General features: G+C 43.4%; 3 protein-coding genes across 3 annotated transcripts in view; 2 read left to right on the top strand and 1 right to left on the bottom strand.

Annotated features, from left to right (window-relative positions):
• Nucleotides 1-24,138, top strand: part of LOC125152410 (zinc finger protein OZF-like) — a 516,059-nt gene that overhangs the window by 194,114 nt on the left and 297,807 nt on the right. The gene's annotated exons all lie outside the window — the stretch shown is intronic.
• LOC125152432 (zinc finger protein 211-like) lies at nucleotides 147-18,264 on the top strand. Its single transcript, XM_047834360.1, has 5 exons — nucleotides 147-274; nucleotides 4,119-4,245; nucleotides 5,436-6,707; nucleotides 6,787-7,098; nucleotides 18,200-18,264. The coding sequence occupies exons 2-4, from the start codon at nucleotides 4,146-4,148 to the stop codon at nucleotides 6,846-6,848; spliced, it is 1,434 nt and encodes a 477-aa protein (XP_047690316.1). The 5' UTR covers nucleotides 147-274; nucleotides 4,119-4,145; the 3' UTR covers nucleotides 6,849-7,098; nucleotides 18,200-18,264.
• Nucleotides 18,163-19,092, bottom strand: LOC125152442 (vomeronasal type-1 receptor 1). Its single transcript, XM_047834386.1, has one exon. The coding sequence runs from the start codon at nucleotides 19,090-19,092 to the stop codon at nucleotides 18,163-18,165; it is 930 nt and encodes a 309-aa protein (XP_047690342.1).

Below are 24,138 nucleotides of genomic sequence, written 5' to 3'. Positions count from 1 at the left end.
AGCACGTGATGCCGGGGCGGGACTTCCGGCGTCCTCTTCTTGGCGGTCATTTCGGTTTCTCGGAACTTATATCGGTGTAGAGGTGCTGAAGCACTGGTTTGGGAGCGAGGTGATGGGACCGAGAAAGCGCAAGGGGAGGCGGTGTCTCCGCTGCGCAGACTGGCATCCGCGACTCGCCGGGCTGCCCCGGGCTGCCTCGCGCCGAGGTCGGGACAGGGACCGCCGGCCCGGGTGTCCGCTCCGCCCACAGAGTCCGCGCAGGGACCCGGCTGAGGTAAACGCGCGGCCCCCGGACCCTCCCCGCCCTCCCCCACCCAGACCCTTCAGGCCCGAGCGCGGGGCGCCTGTTCGCGTCTCTGTGGCCCGGGTCCCCATGTCCGGGCCCGGGAGGCGCTCGCGGGCGGGGACCCCGCGTCTGAGCGCCGGCGTGACCGGGTGCGGGAGCGGGCTGCAGGGGGCGCCGAGGGGGAGGAATCGGGGGCTGTGGGGTCCGCCCTCTGCCCTCGGGAAATAGAGGGTGTGCGGCGGGGGCACTGGCGGGCTGGAGGGGTTGTCCCTTCATGGGAGGACTCTAGATGCGAAAGAGAGTTTTGGCCAAAGGAGGAACACGATCTCTGGGATTTAAAAATTTCCCAAACGTTGGGGCGCCTGGGTGGCTCAGTTGGTTAAACCTCTGACTTCGACTCAGGTCATGATCTCACCTTTCCTGGGTTCAAGCTGAGAGCTCAGAGCCTGGAGCCTGCTTCGGATTCTGTCTGTCTCTCTCTGCCCATCCCCCGATCGCTTGCGCGCGCTCTGCTTGTCAAAAATAAACATTAAAAGATAATAATAATAATAATAATAACAACAATAATAAGTAAACGTTTCCCAAAGGTTGCTCTTAAAGAGAATAGATTGGAAGCGGGTTGATGAGGACAGTGGGGCGCCGGGAGGTTTCATTTTGAGCAAGGTCACACCCCTGGTAAGAGTCTCACTCAGGCACAAGGGTTTGACAGCTGAGGTCACCTGGCCCTTGAGCGGGGCAGGGGTACAGGGTGATCTGAGCCCAAGGAGTCTGGCCATGGTTACCTTCCTCTAAGGCCTGCCTCTCTTCACAGGTTTCTGTTGGTGAAGAAATGCTCATGAGGCCAACACAGGTCAGTGGAGGGAGTCTCCGTCCCGGGGTTAAGGTGTCCTGGGACTCTGCCTGCCATTCTTCCAGGTCTTGGGTCTAGGGGACCTTGGAGAAACCCTGAACATGGCGTCCTGAGGGGTTCTTGTTTCTGGCAACCAGTTGAAAGAGGTGTGGAAAGTTATCCTAGGAACAGGTACTAATACGTGCAAATACTTGGAGGCGTTAATTTAGCTGGGAACGTCCAGGGAACTGAAGGTTTCCTTTTTTTCCCTCATGGAAGCAAGGGGACAGGAGGCAGGACTGGAATGGTTGCCTTTGAGGTCAGGTGTCTATTCTGGAGGCAATAGGAGGTTGATGAAGAGCAAAGTGATCTTGGGGCGCCCGGGTGGCTCAGTTGGTTAAGCGTCTGACTTCGGTTCAGGTCATGATCTGGCAGTTTGTTTGAGCCCTGTGTCAGGCTCTGTGCTGACAGCTCAGAACCCAGCACCTGCTTCGGATTCTGTGTCTCCCTCTCTCTCTGCCCTTCCCTGACTCACTCTCTGTCTCTGTCTCTCTCTCTCTGAAAAATAAATAAACATTAAAAAAAAAAAATAGCCATTCTGAAATGGGCCAGGGCTCCTGCTTTAAAAAAAAAAAAAAAAAAAAAAAAAGTCAGGTGATCGTATCCAGTCTTTTTTTTTTTTTTTTTTTCAACGTTTATTTATTTTGGGGACAGAGAGAGACAGAGCATGAATGGGGGAGGGGCAGAGAGAGAGGGAGACACAGAATCGGAAACAGGCTCCAGGCTCTGAGCCATCAGCCCAGAGCCTGACGCGGGGCTTGAACTCACGGACCGCGAGATCGTGACCTGAGCTGAAGTCGGACGCTTAACCGACTGAGCCACCCAGGCGCCCCGATCGTATCCAGGTCTTAACAGGCTTCATCTGGCTGCACAGTGGAGGACAGATGCTGGGATAAGGGAGGGAGAAGGATGACCCAGAAGAATGCTACTGTAATAGGCTGGCTAGTTGAGTGTTATCAGATGTAAACAGTGGCCCACGAGGTGGGAGAAATGGTTGGATTCTGGATTCATTTTTTTTAAAGTAGGGCCAACTAGACTTTCGGTTGTGAAAAGTGAAGGAGAGAAAGGAAGGAATCAGGGACGACCCTAAAGTTTTTGGTCTCAGCAGCTGGAAGGCTGGAAGCTCCGTCAATGGAGATGAGGTGGTCAGTGGTGGAAACAGTGTTCAGTGGGGATATCAGGAGGTTTGTTTCAGCCGTATGCAGCCTGAGATGTTTCAGAGACCGCTGAGTAGAGGCATTAAGTGGGCAGTTGCACGCACGCTTTGGTGGTGGGGGGCAGGTATCAGGCTGGAGCTATCCCGCAGGTGATTGCTGCTGTGTCAGCCTAGGAGGAGTTGTGGTTTACACTGAGGAGGGGGGATTTTCAAGTCTCAGTGGTGGTACTCTTAACCGTCCAAGAGGATGGTGTGGGCCAAGAACTGGGTCTCTTGCTTGGGCACCTTGTTGAAGGTAGTCGGTGTTGGGGACATAGGGGAGGGAGAAAAGTGGCCATGAGGAGGGTGTGGGCAAGAAGGATGATCTGGCAGGTTACCAAGGTTTCCAAGAGAGAAGTGGACATGAGAAGCATGTGGAGGCACAGGAGTAATTGAGGCTGGAACTGGTGCTTTTTCACCTTTCTGTGGATTCCCCAGGATTTCGCGTTGACCCTTGGGTGGGACATGAGATGTTTCAGTCAGGATGGTGGGTTATTTCAGAGTCCACTGTGGTCATCTATGAGTTATTAGGCCTAGGGTAGAAGAGCACTGGGGCTGGGTTTTTTTGTTTTTTTTTTTAAATTTTTTTTTCAACGTTTATTTATTTTTGGGACAGAGAGAGACAGAGCATGAACGGGGGGGGGGGGGGGGGGGGGGGCAGAGAGAGAGGGAGACACAGCATCGGAAACAGGCTCCAGGCTCCAAGCCATCAGCCCAGAGCCTGACGCGGGGCTCGAACTCCCGGACCGCGAGATCGTGACCTGGCTGAAGTCGGACGCTCAACCGACTGCGCCACCCAGGCGCCCCTGGGGCTGGGTTTTGAATAAGGTTTAGGTGCGACTGGAGGGGACAGGATGGGCAGCACACAAGGGGATATCTGAGATGTGGGTGTGGTTCTGGTTGGTGAGGTTGAAGCAAAGAACAGAGCTAGCTTTCTCCCTATGAAGGGGAGGTTTTCCCAGCAGGATTCTGGACTGTGCTTAATAATAGAAGCCATCAGAGATTGAGTAGTTCTGGATCCTACTTGAGTTTGCTCAGCAAGCAATGTCTTGTGATGCCTTGTGCCAAGTGACGAGGGGAGAGTCCAGGGGGAAGCCTGTGCTGCGGGGCAGGGAGGTAGTTGTGGTGGTGGAGGGAACGCATCTGTGGGCTCCAGAGATGTAAAAGAGGTGCAATCTACAGAGTAATGTGCCTGTGAGGAGGGAGTGTGAACTAATGGCCCGAGGGTCCTGATATTGAGGACTTAAGCTTGAAGGGAACGCCCAGATTTGGTTGTCTGGGATGCACAGTCTAGAGGACAACAGGGGTATTGGCAGGAGGAGTGGGGCCCTGTGTGCCAGGCCCAGAGTTTAGATGGTGTTTATCTGATGATTTGCTGTGGTTGCTGAGGGCTGAACAGCAATTAGGGACCATGAGGAGAGAGCACCAGTGGTGCCCATGGGATAGGGTTTTTTAAGTTTTTTTTGTTTGTTTATTTTTGAGAGAGAGAGAGACAGCGTGTGAGTGGGGGAGGGGCAGAGAGAGGGAGACACAGAATCTGAAGCAGGTTCCAGGCTCCGAGCTGTCAGCACAGAAGCCAACATGGGGCTCAAACTCACAAACCGTGAGGTCACGACCTGAGCCGAAGTCAGACACTTAACCGATTGAGCCACCTAGGTGCCCCTAATGGGGTGGTTTTGTTGGGGGAAGAGACTGTGGATCTTTGGGAGAGGGGCTATTTGTGGTTTCATCTGTCTCCATCCTGACAGGACAGTGTGACATTTGAAGACGTGGCCATGTACTTCTCTTGGGAGGAATGGGGTCTCCTCGATGAGGCTCAGAGATGGCTATTCCACAATGTGATGCTGGAGAACTTTGCACTTGTGACCTCCCTGGGTAAGGCCCTCATTCCTACCCCAGGGACCTGGGCTAAGCTCTGCTTTTCTGTTTTTATCCCAGGGGTAGCTGGGTACTTGTCCCATCAGAAACATGGGTGCTGCTTCCTTCCCCATTTCTCGGTTACCTGTTGTTAGGGTTGGGCTGAGTGCACTGCCCCAGGGCCTCACTGGGAAGGATTCACATGACCAGTAGTCTTGCAGTTATGCTACTGGTTTCCACCTTGCTTGCCCTTTCACTGTCTGGCTGACTCTGTCCAAATCCACACCACCTTCCTGCCCCAGGTTTTGCCCACTTCCTGTAAGTGAGGACATTCCCTTGTCCCTGCCTGTGCCAGGAACTGTGGACACTACCATGGTCAGTTCTCACGGGGACTATGGCAGTTCTTGCAGGGTCCTCCTCTGAGGATTGTTTTGGTAATACTAATTTTCTTTCCTGTGGTCTCCTATGTGTTTAGTTGCTCTGGGCCTGTGCGGACCACTCATCTATCCTGCCTTTCCCTTAGGACTTGAATTGTGCAGGTCCTGTTTAGTTCCTGAACCCCAGGTTAGGGAGGAGAGGTCTGGGTGCTTCGCAGGATCAACGTGACTCCAGCCATGACAAGATGGGCTGATCAGGGCTGTGTTCAGATGATACCAGAAACCTGTCCTAGTCCGCTCAAGTCCTGGTGCCACTGGCCACCTCGTTTCTACTTCCTTCCCCATTCTTGACACTTGCTGAGTTGTCATTTCTGCTCTGAATTTGGTTCATTCCCCCTTCTCTGAGCCCCTCTCTTATTGCTTCCCTTGCAGCACTCTGTCACGTCGGCCTGTACATACCATATCGTGGGGTGTGCACGTATCCTCATGTGGTTCTTAAACACCAGCTGTCTTACACTTGGTTTTCCTGGGCCCAGGTGCGCCCTTCTGCACAGTTACGGGCAAGGATTTACCGAGAGCCATTAGCAGAGGAGTGAGCTGTGGATCCTACTGCTCCTCCCTGTGCCATGGCCCCACCATGTGTTCTTCACCTGGTGAGGCCTCCCCACTGTGTGACCTTTAGAAGCAGCTTCTTGACCCTGACCCCAACTCCTTTGTCCCAGAAACAGTGCCATCAACTCATCCACTGGTGTATTGGACACACGTTAATGATGGTGCTGCCTCTTCCCATTACTGCGTCTGTGTGCTTCACTAGAATTTCTCTGCTTGCAGGTTGTTGGCATGGAGCAGGGGATGGGGAGGCACCTTCTGAGCAGAGCGCTTTTGTAGGAGCGTCGCAGGTTAGGACTCACCAGGCAAGCCCAGATCCCCAGAAGGCACACCCCTGTGAGATATGTGGTCTGGTCCTGAAAGACATTTTGGGTGTGGCTCTGCATCAGAGAACACATTCCCAGCTGAGACCTGGCACATGTGGGAGACGGACCAGTTTCATTGCAAACCTTCACCAGCACGGGAAGCAGCACAGTGTAGAGAAACCCCTGAAAAGGGCTTCACTTGTGAAGAGCTGCAGGTTCCATGTGCCAGGGGAGTCCTTCACCTGTGGGGAGGTCGACAAGGACTTCCTCACCGGTTCAGGCGAGCACCAGCACCAGGCCAGTCATGATGGACGGAAAGCTCACAGTAGCACCATGTGTGGGGAAGCTGTTCACAGTGGGAAAAGCCATCACAGTTGGTGTGAAGGCAAGAAAGCCTTCAGCCACAAATACTCTCTTGCTCAACACCAGAGTGTCCATGCCCAAGAAAAGCCTTACAAATGCAGTGAATGTGGGAAATCCTTCACCCGAAGGTTTAACCTCTTGCAGCATCAGAAAGTCCACACTGGAGAAATGCCCTATAAATGTAATGAATGTGGAAAATTCTTCACCAATATCTTCGGTTTCATTCAGCACCAAAGAACTCACACTGGGGAAAAGCCTTACAAGTGCAGCAGATGTGGAAAATTCTTTGGCCAAAAGTCTACCCTTACTGTACATGAGAGAATTCACACTGGAGAAAAGCCTTATGGGTGCAGTGAATGTGGGAAATTCTTTAGACATAGCTCCAGCCTCATTAAACATCAGAGAGTTCACACTGGAGTGAGGCCTTATAAGTGTGGTGAATGTGGAAAATGTTTTACTGACAACTCCTGCCTCATTAAACACCGTAGAATTCACACTGGAGAAAGGCCTTATGAGTGCAAGGAGTGTGGGAAACTTTTTAGCCAAAGTTTTGGACTCACTCAACACCAGAGAGTTCACACTAGAGAAAGACGTTATGAGTGCAGGATATGTGGGAAATCCTTAACCCGCAAGTCCTACCTCATTCAACACAACAGAGTTCACGCTAGAGACAGGGCTCCCGAGTGCAGGGATCATGGGGAATTCTTCAGTGACACCCAGTTTGCTCAACACCAAAAAATTCATACCCGAGAACGGCCTCATGAGTGCAACCAATGCGCAAAAGGTTTCAGCCGAAGGCCTAACCTCATTCACCACCACACAGGAAGTCTATACATGCAGCAAATGTGGGAAAGTCTTCAGTCAGCGGCCTGCTCTGATTGAGCACCAGAATGTTCACAGTGCAGGTGGGTTTTATGAGTGCACTGAATGTGAGAAAGCCTTCAGCCAGAGATGTGACCTCATTTGACACAAAAAAGTCCACACTGAAGAAAGACCTCATTGAGTGCAGTGAATGTGGGAAAGCCTTCAGCCAAAAGTCTCCCCTCATCAGGCACCGGGAAGTTCACACAGAGCAAAGCCATGGCTGTGTAGGGAACAGGCTGTTTACCTGTTTGATATAAAGACATTGGAGGAGAGCCTTCGTGAAGGAGACATCTTCCTGAAGTTGAACTCCTGCATCTTAAAACACCACAGGGAAGATTCCCTGTATATTCCAGGTATGTGGGAAGCTTCCAGGAGCCACTCTTCCTAACCTGGGTGGGGCCCTTGCCGAGATTGTGTCACTGCCAGTTTCTGTGGTGTAAGTCCTCTGAACTCTACTGTCTGAAATGCCCAGGCTCCCGTGGTATTTACGGAAGTAGACCTCTGATTTCTCTGGAGAAAATGAGCAACTTGAGCCTTTAGGGGGACATCATTACCTTCTCTTTAATTCGTCACATTCTTGACCCAGTTTTCTCCCAAAAGACCTTATTTGTGTTCTGTTGGTGACTTGAAGAGGAAATTTGTCTTCATGGACATTGTTTTCATGACACTTGTGATGGATTTTCCAGTCTCCATGTCACCAACCGTACACGGGTTCACCTTGCTATGGTTTGTGCAGTAAAAAAGGCCTTATTGTTCAAGCCACCTTTTGTCTTGGGGATTGTATTCACTAACAGGTGCTTTGAAAACATGCAGGGGTGAACAGCTTGTGTGGGAGTCCTAAACTTTGGTGCGCCTCAGAAGAGACCGTGTAATGGCAGAGGACAGCTCTTCATTTCGGGCCTAGTTCGCACTGTTGCCCATGGCCTCCAAGGAAAGACTGTAGGCTTTGTACAACTGATTGGCAGCCTGAATGCCAAGGTCTTTTTGCAGGCCCAGAGGTCACGTTGACGAGCAGGCACTGGTGACAGTATCCGGTGCTTCCGGGACTAGTTTCTTTGCTTATGGCGCATATTCTGTGATGACCTCATGGTGAAGAGGAGTTGTCTTCCCCAGGTCCTTCAGAGGAGCCACGTGCCCTGATGTCTAGAGTTTTGTAAAGTAGTGTCACTGATCTTAAAGCTGTAGGGCCCAGGGAATACCATCATTGGTGCACAGACATTGCGTTGACAGGGAGAGGTAGAGCCTGCAGCGAACAGGTGGACCGTGCCTCTTCTAAAAGTGTACCCATAGCTACTGCAGTGACTGTGGCTTGGCTGTGTTGGGCGGGCACGTACCTTCGGGCCTGTGTGTCTTGAGTAGCTGAGGTCATTTGCATAGAAAATAAAGGTTTTGTGGATTCTTGTGGCTTTCTGGGCTGTTGACCTTAGAAGACTAAGGCGGAAACATCCTTCATTGCTCAACAGTATTTGCTATTCCTGAGGTAAGGCATTCCTCCTAAAGCGTTAGCAGAGAGTGATGGGTGGGGCACCTGGGTGGCTCAGTCAGTTAAGCATCTGACACTTGATTTCAGCTCAGGTTATGATCTCACAGTTCAGTTTGAGCACCATGTCGGGCTCTGCTGTAACAGCACAAAGCCTGCTTGGGATTCTCTCTTTCTCTCTCTCTTTGCCCTTCCCCCATGGTTGCTCGCTCTCTCAAATATAACATTAAAAAAAAAAAAAGAGGAGGTGATGGAGATAATAGAGGGTTGACAAACCTGATTTTTTATGAAGAGGGGGAGATCCGTACTTTATTTTGAATGATTGCTTAACCATTAAGTTATTGCACATGAAGTAAATTGCACGTATTTAAAGTGTATAAATAAGTTTTTGACGGGGCACCTGAGTGGCTCAGTCGGTTAAGCCTCCGGCTTCCACTCAGGTCATGATCTCATGGTTCATGAGTTCGAGCTCTGCGTCAGGCTCTGTGCTGACAGCTCAGAGCCTGGAGCCTGCTTCAAATTCTGTGTCTCCCTCACTCTCTGCGCCTCCCCTGGTCATGCTCTGTCTCTCTTTCTCTCTCCAGAATAAATAAACATTAAAAAAATAAAATTAAATAAATAAATAAATAAATAAATAAATAAATAAATAAGTTTTTGACAAGTATAATCCATGAAATCATCGTAATTGTGACAATAAACATAAGTCCCACACATATTTAACTCCTGCTTGTTATTAATCTCTTTCCCTGCCCTCTCTGGCTCTTTGGGCAAACCTGAGTTTACTTTCCTTTACAATAGACTACATTTTCTAGAATTCTAGATGATTGGAATTTTTCTGGTTTCATATATGCTGCATAATTAGAGATTCAAAAAAATAGTTTGTTCTTTCACTGCTGAGTAGTATTCTCTGGTGTGAATCTACTGCTGTCTGACGTTCTGTTCCTCTGTTAATTGACATCTGGGTTTCCAGGTTTGGGCTGTTACAAATAAAGCTGCTATGAAAATTCACGTATAAATCTTTATACAGATACATGTTTCATTTCTCTTGTGTTAGTTCCTCTGAGTGCAATGCTTGAAGCATAGGGTAGGTAAATGTTTAACTTTTTAAGAAATTGCCAAACTGATGTGAAATGGTTATTTCTTTTCATATTTCCTACCATCAGTGTATGAGAGTTTCACTACCTTCCTGGTTCCTGTGAGGCATGGAAATTTCCACTTAATCTTTCCCTCCCTAGGGTCCATTTGCAAGAATGTAAAACCACTCAGATCCAGGCTTGAATCGGCTCCTCAGCAACAGTACCACTATACATGCTGCCTATAATCTGGTCCCTTTGGTTTGGTGGTGTCCTATGTGACAAGCATAGCAGGAGGTGACAGAATGTTTGCCAGCTTTCTTACGCTATCTATGTGAGGAGTAATCTTTCTCAATCCGTTTGGCCTTGTGGTTTCCTTACTAGACAAGGCTATGGCAGATTGGCAAGCAAAACCTAGCAGCTGCTACTGCAGAAAGATTACTTGACTGTTGGACACCCCCCTTTTCATTACCTGACTTCCTGGTTTCTTCATATCTAGTGAAGAAGGCATTGTTTGGCCTTACCTTTCAAAGTTACTTGTAACCAAAACCATTGTAAAAGGGGCTACCTATAACACTGGAAAAAACATATGTTGTAAAAGACTAAAATATCTCTAAAGTAAAATGTAGTAGTGGTTTTCAAAGTGAGGAGGATATTAGTAATATAGTACAATATAAAAGTTGTGATAGTTGGGTCACCTGGGTGGTTCAGTTTGTTAAGCATCTGTCTTGATTTTGGCTCAGGTCATGGTATCACGGTTGTGAGATCGAGCCCTGTGTTGGGTTCTGCGCTGAGCATGGAACCTGCTCAAGATTCTTTCCCTCCCTCTGCCCTTCCTGCGCTCTTGCAGGTGCATGCTCTCTCTCAAAAACAGTAAAAGTAAACTTTAAAAGTTGTGATATGTGGAAACATTGGACGTCAAATACAATGGTTTGGTAAAGAACACAATATAGATAGGATAAATGATAATGCCTATACAACTAAAAAATAGCAGGGATGTCTGGCTGGCTCAATAGGTAGAGCACGTGACTCTTCATCTTAGGGTTGTGAGTTCAAGCTCCACATTGGGTGTAGAGCTTAATTTAAAAAAGAAAGAAATACCAGATGGAGGAAATCTCAAAAGCCGTTGGAAAGGGGTAAAGCCTTTGGAAATTTTAAAGGAAAGCCAAACATCTTAAGACATGAAAGGAGAAGCAGGCCTATAGATAATGAAACACAAAGAAGGAGGAAGTTACTGAGGGAGACTGTTTACAAAAGGGAAACATGCTGTTTAGACCCATTGTAATAAGGAGAATCAAGGACAGGAGAAAGTTATGCACATGTACAGTAGGAAATATAGAGGAACAAGAATCTTTTTGAGCTCTTCCCTTTCCACAGTTAGTGAATGCAAATGTACCATGAAATAAATGTTTTTAAAATGTTGAAGTAAAAATTATGTGTATCAAGAATATCCTCAGCCAGCCGACAGACACATGAAAAGATGCTCAACATCACTAATGAGTGATGTGCAAATCAAAACCACAATGAGCTATCACTGTACACCTGTCATAATGGCTAAAATCAGAAACGCAAAAGGCAACAAGTGTTGGCAAGGATGTGGAGGAGAAAGGCACCCTACAGCACTCTTAGTGAGAATGCAAACTGGTGCAGCTGTTGTGGAAAACAATAGGAAGATTACAGAAAATATTAAAAGCAGGATTACCGTATGATCCAGTAATTCCACTACTGGGCATTTACTCAAAGAATACGAAAACATGAATTTGAAAAGATACAGGCATCCCTATGTTTATGGCAGCATTATTTACAAGCCAAGATCTAGAAATAGCCAGTGTCCATCAATAGATGAATCAATAAAGATGTGTGTGTATACAATGTGTGTATAATATGTATGTGTGTGTATGTACATCTTCAGGATGTATAGGAATGTTAGCCATAAAGAATGAAATGTCATTTGCAACAACATGGATGAATCTGAAGGGTATAATTCTAGGTGAAATAAGTCAGAGAAAGACAAATACCATTTAATTTCACTCATGGAATTTAAGAAACAAAATGGGTCCCTGGGTGGCTCAGTTGAGTAAGCATTCAACTCTTGATTTTGGCTCAGGTCATCATCTCATGACTCGTGAGTTCGTGCCCCTCATCAGGCTCTGCACTGACAGCACAGAGCCTGCTTGAGATTTTCTCTGCCCCTTCCCCTCTCACACGTGCTCTCACACACTCTGTATTTAATGTTTAAATAAAACATTATAGAGAACTGCTGAGTCACTGTATTGGACACCTGAAATTAATATAACACTGTACCTGAATTACACTGAAATTAAGTTAATTGAAAAAACCTTAAAATATTTTGAAAAGATAGAATGGGCTAAGTAGTAAATAAAGTTTCAAAAGAAATGTCCTCAGCCAATATGCATGCCATTTGAAAGAAAAAGCAATCAAAATATTTGTGGGCATAAGGGTGCCTGGGTGGCTCAGTCAGTTGAGCATCAGACTCTTGATTGCGGCTCAGGTCATGATCTCACGGTTGGGGAGTTCGACCCCCACATTGGGCTCTGCACTGATGGTGCAGAGCCTGCCTAGGATTCTCTTACTCTCCCTCTCATTGTTCCTCCTCTGCTCACTCCCTATCTCTCTCTGTCAAAATAAATAAGTAAACATTTAAAAATATATGTATTTGTGGGCATATTAGACCTCGGAATTTTTTTTTTCTAAACTAGGAATCTGCCATAATGACTCTTAAAAACTAATATTCAAATTAGTAAAAAAACAAGCAGGATGGTGAAATGGGGCTGGGATGTAAGGATAATCCATATCCTGATAATGTTTTCTACTATTTAAAAAAAATAATAATTTTGCAGACATACACAATTTCAAAGTAAATTCTGGTATGGTTGATAGTTTTAAGAGAAAGAGTTGCAAGTGCTAAAATGCTTATTTTAAGGGGCGCCTGGGTGGCGCAGTCGGTTAAGCGTCCGACTTCAGCCAGGTCACGATCTCGCGGTCCGTGAGTTCGAGCCCCGCGTCAGGCTCTGGGCTGATGGCTCAGAGCCTGGAGCCTGTTTCCGATTCTGTGTCTCCTTCTCTCTCTGCCCCTCCCCAGTTCGTGCTCTGTCTCTCTCTGTCCCAAAAATAAATAAACGTTGAAAAAAAAAAAAAATTTAAAAAATAAAAAAAAATAAAAATAAAAATAAAATGCTTATTTTAAGTTTTTATTTTGTTGACTCTCGTTACTCTGGTTGAAGTTGACAGTTGGTTTTTTATTTTTTATTATTTTTTTTATTTTTAACGTTTATTTATTTTTGAGACAGAGAGAGACACAGCATGGACGGGGGAGGGGCAGAGAGAGAGGGAGACACAGAATCAGAAGCAGGCTCCAGGCTCTGAGCCATCAGCCCAGAGCCCGACATGGGGCTCGAACTCGCGGACCGCGAGATCGTGACCTGAGCTGAAGTCGGACGCTTAACCGACTGAGTCACCCAGGCGCCCCGACAGTTGGTTTTTAAAACTTACAATTCGGGGCACCTGGGTGGCTCAGTCGGTTAAGTGTCCGACTTCAGCTCAGGTCATTATCTCACAGTCCGTGAGTTCGAGCCCCGCGTTGGGCCTGGAGCCTGCTTCGGATTCTGTGTCTCCTTCTCTCTGCCCCTCCCCTGCTCATGCTCTGTCTCTCTCTGTCTCAAACATAAATAAAAACATTTAAAAAAGAAGTTAAAACTTACAATTCACAGGAAAAATAATCATCAAGACACATTTAGAAGGTAAAGAAAAAAAAAGATAAGGTGGATTGTTCTTCAGAAATTAGGGCTTGTTATAAAACTAAAAATGACAGTTTGATATTAGATATTTGCAGAGTTACACATACAGATCAGTGGGGACCATGTAGAGTTTAGAAGGAGATCCACATACATCTGGACAATCACTTGATTTATGATAGACTATGTTACAGAACCTGGTGTGGGAGGGAACTTCTCTAAAGAAATATGTTCTAATATGCATCAAAACATGGACAAAAACTTACACAGCTGCATTGTTACTCCCAACACGTGAAAGCAATACAAAGGTCCATCACTGTAGAATAGAAATCGTGATACGGTGTAATGGGCCCTCAGATCAATGTGATGCTTAAAACATAATATTGGAGGAAAACATTAACTACAACTATACAATAAACAATATAGCTCTAAGAAAAACATCTAGTGAAATGTCTCTCTGGGGAGGCGGTTGATGTTGCTGAAGCCGAGCAGCTGGGAACGCCTGGCCCGCTCAGGGTGGACAGCCGCCTGCTGCTTTTGCTCGTACTTCTCCGCCTTCTCAGAGACCATGACCACCTGTTATGGGTCTGATCAGATGTTTTGATTGTGCCTGCTCAGCCATACATTATTCCCGCTACATGCTTCAACAAGCTCTGTTTTCCCCGAGAACACTCTTTAAACAGTGTAATGAATTGTGATGTCTATTGATGATTGATATGATTTTCCCAATAAATACAAGAATGAGGAGTTTGGGGCAACCATCCTTCCAAACTGTCGTCCCCTGCTCCCTTTCTCTTGCAGCTGACTTGTTTCTGCCTCATTTTTCTCCCGTGTGCCGTTAGGAAAGTGGAATGTGGTGCCCTCAACAGCAATGAAAATGGATGATACAGACACATTGAACAGCATAAATGAATCTTACTGACATGGGTTGGGCAAAATAAATGCATAATATATGATTTCACTCCTATAAATGTCAATAGTATACAAAAACAAACTATAGTTTTAGAATTTATGCATAGTAAGGAAAACTATTGAGAAAATCCAAAAGGGGCACCTGTGTGGCTCAGTTGGTTAAGCTTCCAATTTTGCCTCAGGTCATGATCTCAGTTCATGAATTCGAGCCCCAAGTTGGGAGCTGTGCTGACAGCTCGGAGTCTGGAGCCTGCTTCGGATTCTGTGTCTCCTCCCGCACCCCACCCCCCCCCCCCCGCCCCACTCCCAGCTTGCACTCTGTCTCTCAAAAATGAATAAGCATTAAAAATTTCTTTAAGTCCAAAAGATGCCGACTTTAAAAATCTGGATGTTGCTTTCCTCTTGGAGGAGGTGTAGACCGTGTCTGGCATGGAGCACTTGACATGGCAGGGCACACTACAAGTATACTTTGTATTTCCCTCAGTGGCAGATACAGAAGTATCTATTTTAGGAACATTTGTTAAATTCTAAATATATATATTTAATATATATACATATATAATATTCTAAATATACTTAATATATATACATATATATATAATATATGTATAATAATTCCCTGTAGTAATGTTACATTTCACAATAAAAGTGTAAAGAAAAAAATGGGGTAAACATAAGTGTGGTCCTTAAATTATAGCACCAAAAAACATAAATAAAATGTAAGAATTTAATGGAGATGAATTATACATAACCTGCACAGAGCTGAAAAGAGAAAAAAAAAAAAGGAAATGGGAAACCAAAAAGGTTGAATGTTAGATTTAACTAGCAGGTTTCTCTTGAGTGAGACTTCTGTCATGAGGGGCAAGGCATGAAACATAAACACAATCAGTATCCCTATCAGTGTTTACAGACCCAGAAAGTGATAGCTTGGCTGAAAATCAGGTGAAACACAGATCAGTCCATAAAATGCAAAAGAAACACCTTTCCCCAAGTGATTCATTCAACTTCAGAAACAGGATGATCAGTTACTTGGAAGCAAAGTATTTCCATTAAAAACAGGGTCTGGAACTTGGACAAACAAGGTTGAGTCGAGTGGTGCTGTGGAATGATGGCTGGAGTTCATAGGCTGTAAATGTGTTTTCTCATCTTCCAGATGGACATGAGGATAGTTAGCTTGTATGTATGAGCGAATTGTTAGTAAACCCATAAAGATAAAATAATTTCAGGCGCACTGTTAGAAAATATGGAATCTGCCATAGAGCATACAGACCAGTAAGGTCAGAGGACAGACATGCAGGTGAGGAAGGAACTGAGGGCGGCGGGCATAAGCACAGGTCTCCGAGAGCTCACTGGGAGGTGGGTCATCACAGATAAGGAAACTGCTGTATCTTCTGTGGCTTCGTTGATCAACTGTATGGATTAGGTGTCCTTGGGCTAAGGCTCAGTTATAGATACAATGTATTCTCATCAACTATTCAGGAATTAATTGGTCTAAGAATTACCTTAGGACTAGAGAAGACAGAAGTTAGTGGTGACTGGTAATTAGAAAGCATTTAATCAGGGTGGTTTAGAGAAACACACCCTGACCTGATAGCGGGGACTGTGTGAATGGATATAATGGGAACGATAAGGCCTCATCAGAGACTATTGTGCAAACTTGAGCTCAAGAAAGAGTTGCACAGTTCATGAAATTTTTATAAAAATTAATTGGACTTAAGGAGGCCTTTAAATGTCATTTTCTGTGTGCAAATAAATAAGGTTATACTTTCTCGAAGATAGCATTCAGTCCTAGGATTTATCAAAATTAACTATAAAATACAGTAAAACCTTGGTTTACGAGTATAATTTGTTCCAGAAACATGCTTGTAATCCAAAGCACTTGTATATCAAAGTGAATTTCTCCATAAAAAATAATGGAAACTCAGATGATTCATTTCACAACCCAAAAATATTCAAATAAAAATGATTACAATACTGTAATATAATACAAAATATAAAGAAAAATAAATTAACCTGCACTTACCTTTGAAAACCTTCATGGCTGGTGTGAGGGAGATGAGAGGAGAGTTATTTTTAGGACAACTTTCATTATAACAGAATCACTGCTGTCTGTTGGCTCAATGGAATCTTTTTCTGCACAGGGTCATTGTATATGCTCGCGTGGATATTGACTGCAGTATAATGTTAATACACTCTTGTCATATATTATGTTACATTGAACATATAAGGCAATATGGCAGCAGAGGAAAGGGTCTATATCTGCAGGCAGCCGGACCTAGAATGAAGCAAAGCCTTCCTAAGCTTTCTCTTGTATGGAGAAGCAAAGGACTGTCCACAGGTGCTTTGAAGTGACAAAAAATACACTAGTACCAGTTGTAGGCAACTTCCAGCATTCTGAAAAATCACTGATTTCTGCCAAATACCATGCCCTGAGACTGAGCATCTGAGCATGGGAGACAATCACCCACAATCCTGCAGAGAGATAGGGAGAGGGAGAGAGAGAGAACCATTGGTTCAGTTGTAATCATGTAACGTTTGGCATCATGTACTACTCGTATTGCAAGACGTTGCTCGTTTATAAAGTTAAAATATATTAGAAATGTTTGCTGCTTTTGTGGAACACTCACATAACAAGTTACTCACAAACCAAGGTTTTACTGTAGTTGTAAAATTGCCTGGACTCTTCAGCAAAATTAAAAGATTGAATTAAAATCCTAAAGACACGGGGCGCCTGGGTGGCTCAGTCAGTTAAGCATGTGACTCTTGATTTCAGGTCAGGTCATGATCTCATGGTTTGTGAGTTTGAGCCCCGTGTCAGGCTCTGTGCTCACAGTTTAGAGGCTGCTTGGGATTCTCTGTCTCTCCCTCTCTCTCTGCCCTCCCCCCAGCTCTCTCCCTCTCTCTTTCTCTCTCAAACTAAACTAAACTAAACTAATATAAAATAAGATAAAATCCTTAAGGACAATATGAACAGCGTGAATTAAATAGAGAAAAATAGGCCAGTGGGGGAAAAAAGAACTCTTATATTTGATACTAAATGTGAGAAATAGAGTGAAAAATGCTTAAGCTCTTGAAATTTTGTCTTTTGTTTGTTTATTTTATTTTAGGGGGAGTGCAAGCAGGGGAGAGAGGTGGAGAGAGAGAGAAAGAGAATCTTAAGCAGGCTCCACGCTCAGCACAGAGCCTGATGCAGGGTTCGATCCCACGACCTTGGGATCATGACTTGAGCCGAAATCAAGATGGGATGTTCAACCGACTGAGCCACCCAGGTGTCCCTGCCTTTTGTTTAAAATAAATGCCAATGACTGAAGGTTGGAAACACACTAGGTTTGAGAACCATTAAACCATAATATTTTAACCAAAATTGGGAGTCAAATGGAAGTTTATTAAAATGAAACACATTTTATTATGTATGTACTAAATGACATCTAAAAAGCAAAGGTGATGATTCACACATGTTCCTACACCTCTTCATTGACCTTTGTCATTGTTAGGACAAAGTTTAGAATTTTTCTCTGACCTGTGGTATTCTGCCACAAACACTACAGTTTTGTTGTTTATTAAAGTTGCGTGTACAGGGGTGCCTGGGTGGCTCAGTCTGTTGAGCGTCCGACTTTGGCTCAGGTCATGATCTCGCTGTCCATGAGTTCAAGCCCCGCATCAGGCTCTGTGTTGATACCTCGGAGCCTGGAGCCTGTTTCAGATTCTGTGTCTCCCTCTCTCTCTGCCCTTCCCCTGCTCACGCTCTCTCTCTCTCTGTCAAAAATAAATAAACATTTAAAAAAAAAAAAAAAGGTTGTATGTACATTCCCCATATGGGCCATTCCAGATCTTTTCCCTGATAGATACAGTCTCATTCACTTACGTTTAGGGAAAAAACATATTACAACTATTGAGAAGCCCTTACTAGATATAGGTGACATTTTACTTATGTTGGCAAGTAGTTCTCATACACTATACTCTGTAAAGGACCTTAAACTTCTTAGTTGCGGAATACAGCCTGTGTATGTTAAGTAATAATTGCATATTGTATAAATCTATTTTGGCTCTACTATGCCTGTATGAGAGTGGGGTGTTAATCACTGGATATCACAGATTCCTAGAATTGTAACTAGCACCAAATAGTCACGTATATTTTAATGAAGGGTGAAACTAAAAATAGATTTATCTGCACAGATCAAAAGATAGACAACTGTTTTACCAGATTAAGGAAATTGTTTTCCTTGTCCAGCAGGCAGAGCAGAACCGAGAGACATGCATATCACTGCTGATGAACACAAATGGGCTGAATGTTGGAAAACATGATGCTGCAAACACACTGATGTTTACTAGCCACTCGTTTGGACTCCGAATAAATGTTATGCAAAAAGACAAAATGGAAGAGAGACAGTAACAGCAGACAAAGGAGCTCACCAGCATCAGGATGGTTTGTGTGGCTCTGGCCTCGTGGGAGGGTCTGGGGGAAAGGCTGCGGCTGTGAATGTGTTGGACTCGCTGCTTGTGCCTGAGCAGGACAAGGACCATGGAGCCACTGGCCCACACCATGATGCTCAAAAACACAAAGTCAAAATAAAAATATATGACAGCATTTAGTGAGTCTCTAAGTTTATCTTGTGGTAGTTTAGAACAGTAGACAAATATATTTTTTAAAGTAAGGTTTTTGCTGTTCACTGGCCCAGTCATTTTCATTGGAGTGTAGATATTTAACAGGAGATGCAAGATCCAGCAGAGGAAACAGCAGAAGCCAATGCATTTTGGAGACGTTCTGAGCCCCATCACCCCAGAGATTTTAGGATGAAGCTTACTGGCCTGGTAGCCACTCAACAGGCAGGTGATGCTGAGGGCAACTCCTCTGCTCACCCTGTGGACATAGAAGACAACTTTACATCCAGGGTCATCTAGGAAAGATTTCCATCCAAAAGCTGCCATGGTCTGAGGGATCCCTTTGGAGAAAAGCACCAAGTTGTTGGCTAAGACCAGTTGGTTGAGAATCAAGTCTTTGGTTTTCAACTTGTGTCCTGTGAGCAAAGTGAAGGTATGAACACCAAAGAGGAGGGAATTTCCCAGGATCCCCACTGCTGCCTGAATGAGGAAGATAATCCCCATTTCCAAGTTGGAAGAGCCCATCAATTTCAAGTGGAAATTGGTCTTAACTGGGGCAGAAGATCTGGAGGAAATCCAAAATATATGTATTACTGTCTTCATGTTTCCTGTAGGGCTTTCCATAAACCACATTTTTTTCTGCATAGAGGACATTCAGAATATGTCCTTAAAAGCAACAAAAGGGTCAGATAGTGGTTATTTAAAGGAGATTTTACTACGTCACTGTAGATAAGATGTTTCTCCAAGGATGCACACCAATTGACAGCAACCTTTAGGCCTTGGGTTACTGAAGGAGGAGGGAGTCGTGGCATATTTAGACATAAACATTCACATCAACTTTATAGGCAGATGGATTTGTTTAAAATGTTTAGATACAATTGTAATTTTTATAACAGCAATTAAAATTGAAGGGTAATTTTAAGAAAATGTAGTACAATATACATATGAACTTTATCAGAGAAGAATTTTAAACCAAGGGAAAGTTCCATAAATAACTTTGAAAAGAAAACATGTAATGAATTTAATTCTCCAACAAAGATGTCATTTTATGTGGAGTGAGAATTTACATAGTTTCTGTAAATCAGAGTCAACTTGGAGGAGTCTCTGACTACTTAACACCTGTGATCACCATGGGTCACTCCTATGTTTGAACTGTAGTCGTTCAAGGGCAAAAGAGACTCATTCTATTCCCTTAATCAAAAGGGAATGGACGCCATGGAGACATGGGTAGGGGCTAAATTATGTGCACTGTGCTCTCAGAGAAAGAATATTGAAATATCCATCATTATGCTCCTTGAGTAGAACTTTATCTGCCGGAACAAACCATGCTGTTAAACGCTACACGTCTGTCAGGGGTGACCACATTAAAAATTCCTACTGATCAGGGGATCGTGAGGTCCTTGTTGGGTAGGAAGAGTTTCAGATTTGGAGGATCATTCGAATGTCACAGTAATTTTGAAATCTGGTTCCAGGTCAGGGTAACATTGAGAATCTGAGAATATTGAAGTCCCCGATGATCTCTGCTCTCTTAAATGTGGAATCTAGTTCTTTTTTCTTAAGAGTCCTATCTCCACATGGGATTTGGAGGTTTATACTCTTCCACCAATCGTTAGATATTTTAGATAAATGTAATTACGAATTCCTTTTTTTTTTTTAACAGCTTTATTCATTTTTTGAAAGACAGACTGTGAGTAGGGGAGGGGCATAGAGAGAGGGAGACAGAATCTGAAGCAGGCTCCAGGCTCTGAGCTGTCAGCACAGAGCCCAATCCAGGGCTTGAACCCATGAAATGTGAGATCATGACCTGAGCCGAAGTGGGACGCTTAACCAACTGAGCCACCCAGACGCCCCAAGAATAACTCATTACTTTCAATCTCAATGTGACTTTAAAACATGATTGTATACCTATACAACCCTTATTATGTGAGAAGTTTATGACCAATCCATACAAATAATTACTTTTGAGAAACTAAAAAAAAATAATTGTGTCGATTTTTATCAGGGTGTATTCAAACAAAACACCAAAACTATCAGCCAAGATTGTGAACTGGTATCCAATATCGTATTTTTAGTAAAATCATCAATTTTTTTTAAATGACTGAATAAGAATATTAATGTGATCCATGTAATTGAAAGAAGTCAACATTAACCAATGTGTATTTGACTTGAAATGCATAGAGAGATAGATATAGTTTTTTTAACTGAACAGGTTCAGATATTGTGATCAACTCCCGAGCAACTACCACCTCTGTTCTCCAGATTGTGGCCTCTAAATGCAACTTCTCACAGGGGCACCTGGGTGGTTCAGTCCGTTGAGCATCCGACTTCGGCTCAGGTTGTGATCTCACAGCTCATGGGTTCGAGCCCTGAGTTGGGCTCTGTGCTGAGCTATAAAAAACTTATAAAAAGCTTATATAAAAAGCTATAAAAAACTTCTTTGAATGGGAGGCAGTAAGAAGGAACTGTATTACCTCTGAAGTGTTCTTCACAATAAACTGAACTAGAACTTGAGTAAGCCACTAGCAAAAATTATACCTTTAGTGTGACTGACTGGGACAGCATATGAAGCAGTATCAGTAGGATGTAATAAGTTGATAGAACATCTTAAATTATTCTAGATAAATGATCCATTTTTTTATAAGAATAAGAAAAAGAGGGGGACTTATTAATTGCCAAACTCTTAATAGAAAAACACAAATTATATGGGGGTGAATAAGAGAAACATGAGCTCTTATTGCTATTTAATGATATTATTGAGTAGTTATTGTTGTAGGTATTAGAAAGGTACTCAGGTCCTCCTTATGAAGGAATCCAATCTTTACATCCCATGTCATTGTGTAGGAGTACGTTCTTGATTATTTACTTGAGAATATAATTATACATATGATTTTTTTTGTTAAATAATCTGGTGTGGATAACGTGGGTGACAGTATAGATGAAATGAAATGACTGCGTGCTGGTAATTTAACTGTTTAAGGTGGTGATAAGTCTGTGGGCCTTATGCTGTTATCTTTCACATATATTTGAAATATTCCATTATACCAGTTTTCAAAGACATTTTCTTCTATTAATAATATTTTCTAAGTTTTGTGTCTTTAAGGCAATATTTTTCAACCTAGACAATACACATTTTATTCTTAGCATTTCATTGTTAAATTACTTTATTCTTACCGTACTTAATTTTTTTTTCTGTCTTTAGACAGGACTCTTAAAACCAAGTGACATCTGTATCCAGAGGGAACAGATAAATGAGCAGTTTGGAAACTAAAGAAGGTAAAACCCGCCTAAAATACAGATGCTTATAAGCTTGTCAGTTAATGAAATGTATCAGATTTTCCCATAATTCTAAATGTAAGGGATCTAGCTTAGTATATAAATCACCATGATACTCAAAAGAAAGGAATCACATTAGGGAAACTCTTTGGGGCAGGTATCCAAACCAGGTCTATTTTGTATGAACCTTTGTGGAAAGTCAGTGCTTTCACTCAGATAAAAAACCTTATCAGTGATGGAAAAAGAGGCAGAGATCTGAAGTAAATTAATAGAAAATTAAATTCAACAAGATTTTAAATTTTTTTTTTTTCAACGTTTATTTATTTTTGGGACAGAAAGAGACAGAGCATGAACGGGGGAGGGGCAGAGAGAGAGGGAGACACAGAATCGGAAACAGGCTCCAGGCTCTGAGCCATCAGCCCAGAGCCTGACGCGGGGCTCGAACTCCCGGACCGCGAGATCGTGACCTGGCTGAAGTCGGACGCTTAACCGACTGCGCCACCCAGGCGCCCCTCAACAAGATTTTAAAGGGAGACTTCCATAAGAAGAATGCTCTGTCTTTAAGAAATACTCTGTTTGGGAGCACCTGGGCGGCTCAATAGGCTAAGCATCAAACTCTTGATCTCAGCTCTTGTCATGATGTCATAGTTCTTGAGATTGAGCCCCACAGGGGGTTCTGCACTGACAGCATGGAGCCTGCTTGGGATTCTGTCTCTCCATCTCTCTTGGCCCCACCCCCCTCTCTGTGTTTCTCTCAAAGTAAATACTTAAAAGAAGAAGAAGGAGGAAGGGGAAGAGGAGAAGAAGGAGTAGGAGGAGAAGGACGATAAGAAGGAGAAGGAGAAATAATGCTCTGTTTGGGGTGTCTGGGTGGCTCAGTCGGTTAAACATCTGTCTCTTGATTTCGGCTCAGGTCATGATCTCGTTGTGAGATCCAGCCCCAAGTTGGGCTTCATATTGAGCATGGAGCCTGCTTGGGATTCTCTCTCTCTCTCTCTCTCTCTCTCTCTCTCTCTCTCTCTGTCTCTCAAAATAAGTAAATAAACTTAAAAAAAAAAAAAAAGCTTAAAATCAGTAGTAAACAAATAGCAGAGATAGACTTATTTCCAAGACAGTCTAATATTGTAAATGATTTAATTAACACAGTGTCTTTTTCATATAATTCAAGTGAAAATTTATAAATTTTTCTTTTTTTTCTTTTTAACTATTATTTTAAGTAGTCTCCATGCCTACTATAGAGCTTGAACTCACAACCCTGAAATCAAGAGTCAAATGCTGTACCGAGTGAGGCAGCCAGGCACCCCTACATTTTTCTAATACTACAAAACAAAAAATGTAAACATACCCAATTATATACTATATATTATATACATTCCATATTACATAATGTATTATATACTCTCTATAAATTTACACTTAAGTTCAATGAAGAGAACTTGCTGTGTTAGATACAAAGACGATTAACCACAACTTGTCATTGCTGAAGACGTACACGGATCAATAGCACAGATCAGAGTCAGTAAACTAAAAACTGTGTTGGATGAAAGTAAATCATCAAATATTTGGGAAAATTATTTATTTAATACATGGTTAAACTACTTGGAGATTTATTTGAAATAGTAGAGGTAAATTTATTTTTTTAAGAGGTAAATTTCTTGCTCTCATTATCTTAACATAAAGATGTCAAATCTGCCATGTAAAAATATTGGAGTATATTTTTATAAATCTGTTTTGACACATCATTACCATGCGTAGCCCAAATCAGAGGCCATTTTTTTCATTAACATGAAAGTCGAGATAAGTAAAGATGTACCAGCAATGAATTAAACTTAAATACAAAGAAATTATTTAACTGTGTAGATTATAAAGGAGGACAAATAGCATTATCTCACTATAGATATTAATCATTTAGATAATCTATTTTAAAAATGCTGGCACTGTGTATAAACAGGTGATACTCGGAAGTAAAAACATAGTAAAATTATGAAATGCTTGTTTCTAAAATAATAAAGTGAACTCAACTGAAAATGACATTCCATTATTTTCAGGTGTAATCGTTTTTAAGTTTATTTATTCATTTTGAGAGAGAGAACACATGAGGAGACAGAGAGAGAGCATGAGGAGGGAGGGAGAGAGAGAAAGGATTCCAAACAGGTTCCACACCGTCCGCAGACGCAGGGCTCAAACTCCTGACCTCCAGACCATGACGGGATCGAAACCAAGAGCCAGGTGCTTAACCCACTGAACCATCCAGGTGCCCCCCAAAGCTGGTGTCTTTGACACAGAGTCCTTCACGGT

This window comes from Prionailurus viverrinus, chromosome E2 (genome assembly GCF_022837055.1).
Source record: "Prionailurus viverrinus isolate Anna chromosome E2, UM_Priviv_1.0, whole genome shotgun sequence".
NCBI classification, from domain to species: Eukaryota; Metazoa; Chordata; class Mammalia; order Carnivora; family Felidae; genus Prionailurus; species Prionailurus viverrinus.
Note: the sequence above shows the minus strand (reverse complement) of the source record. Positions and strands in the feature narration are given on the sequence as shown.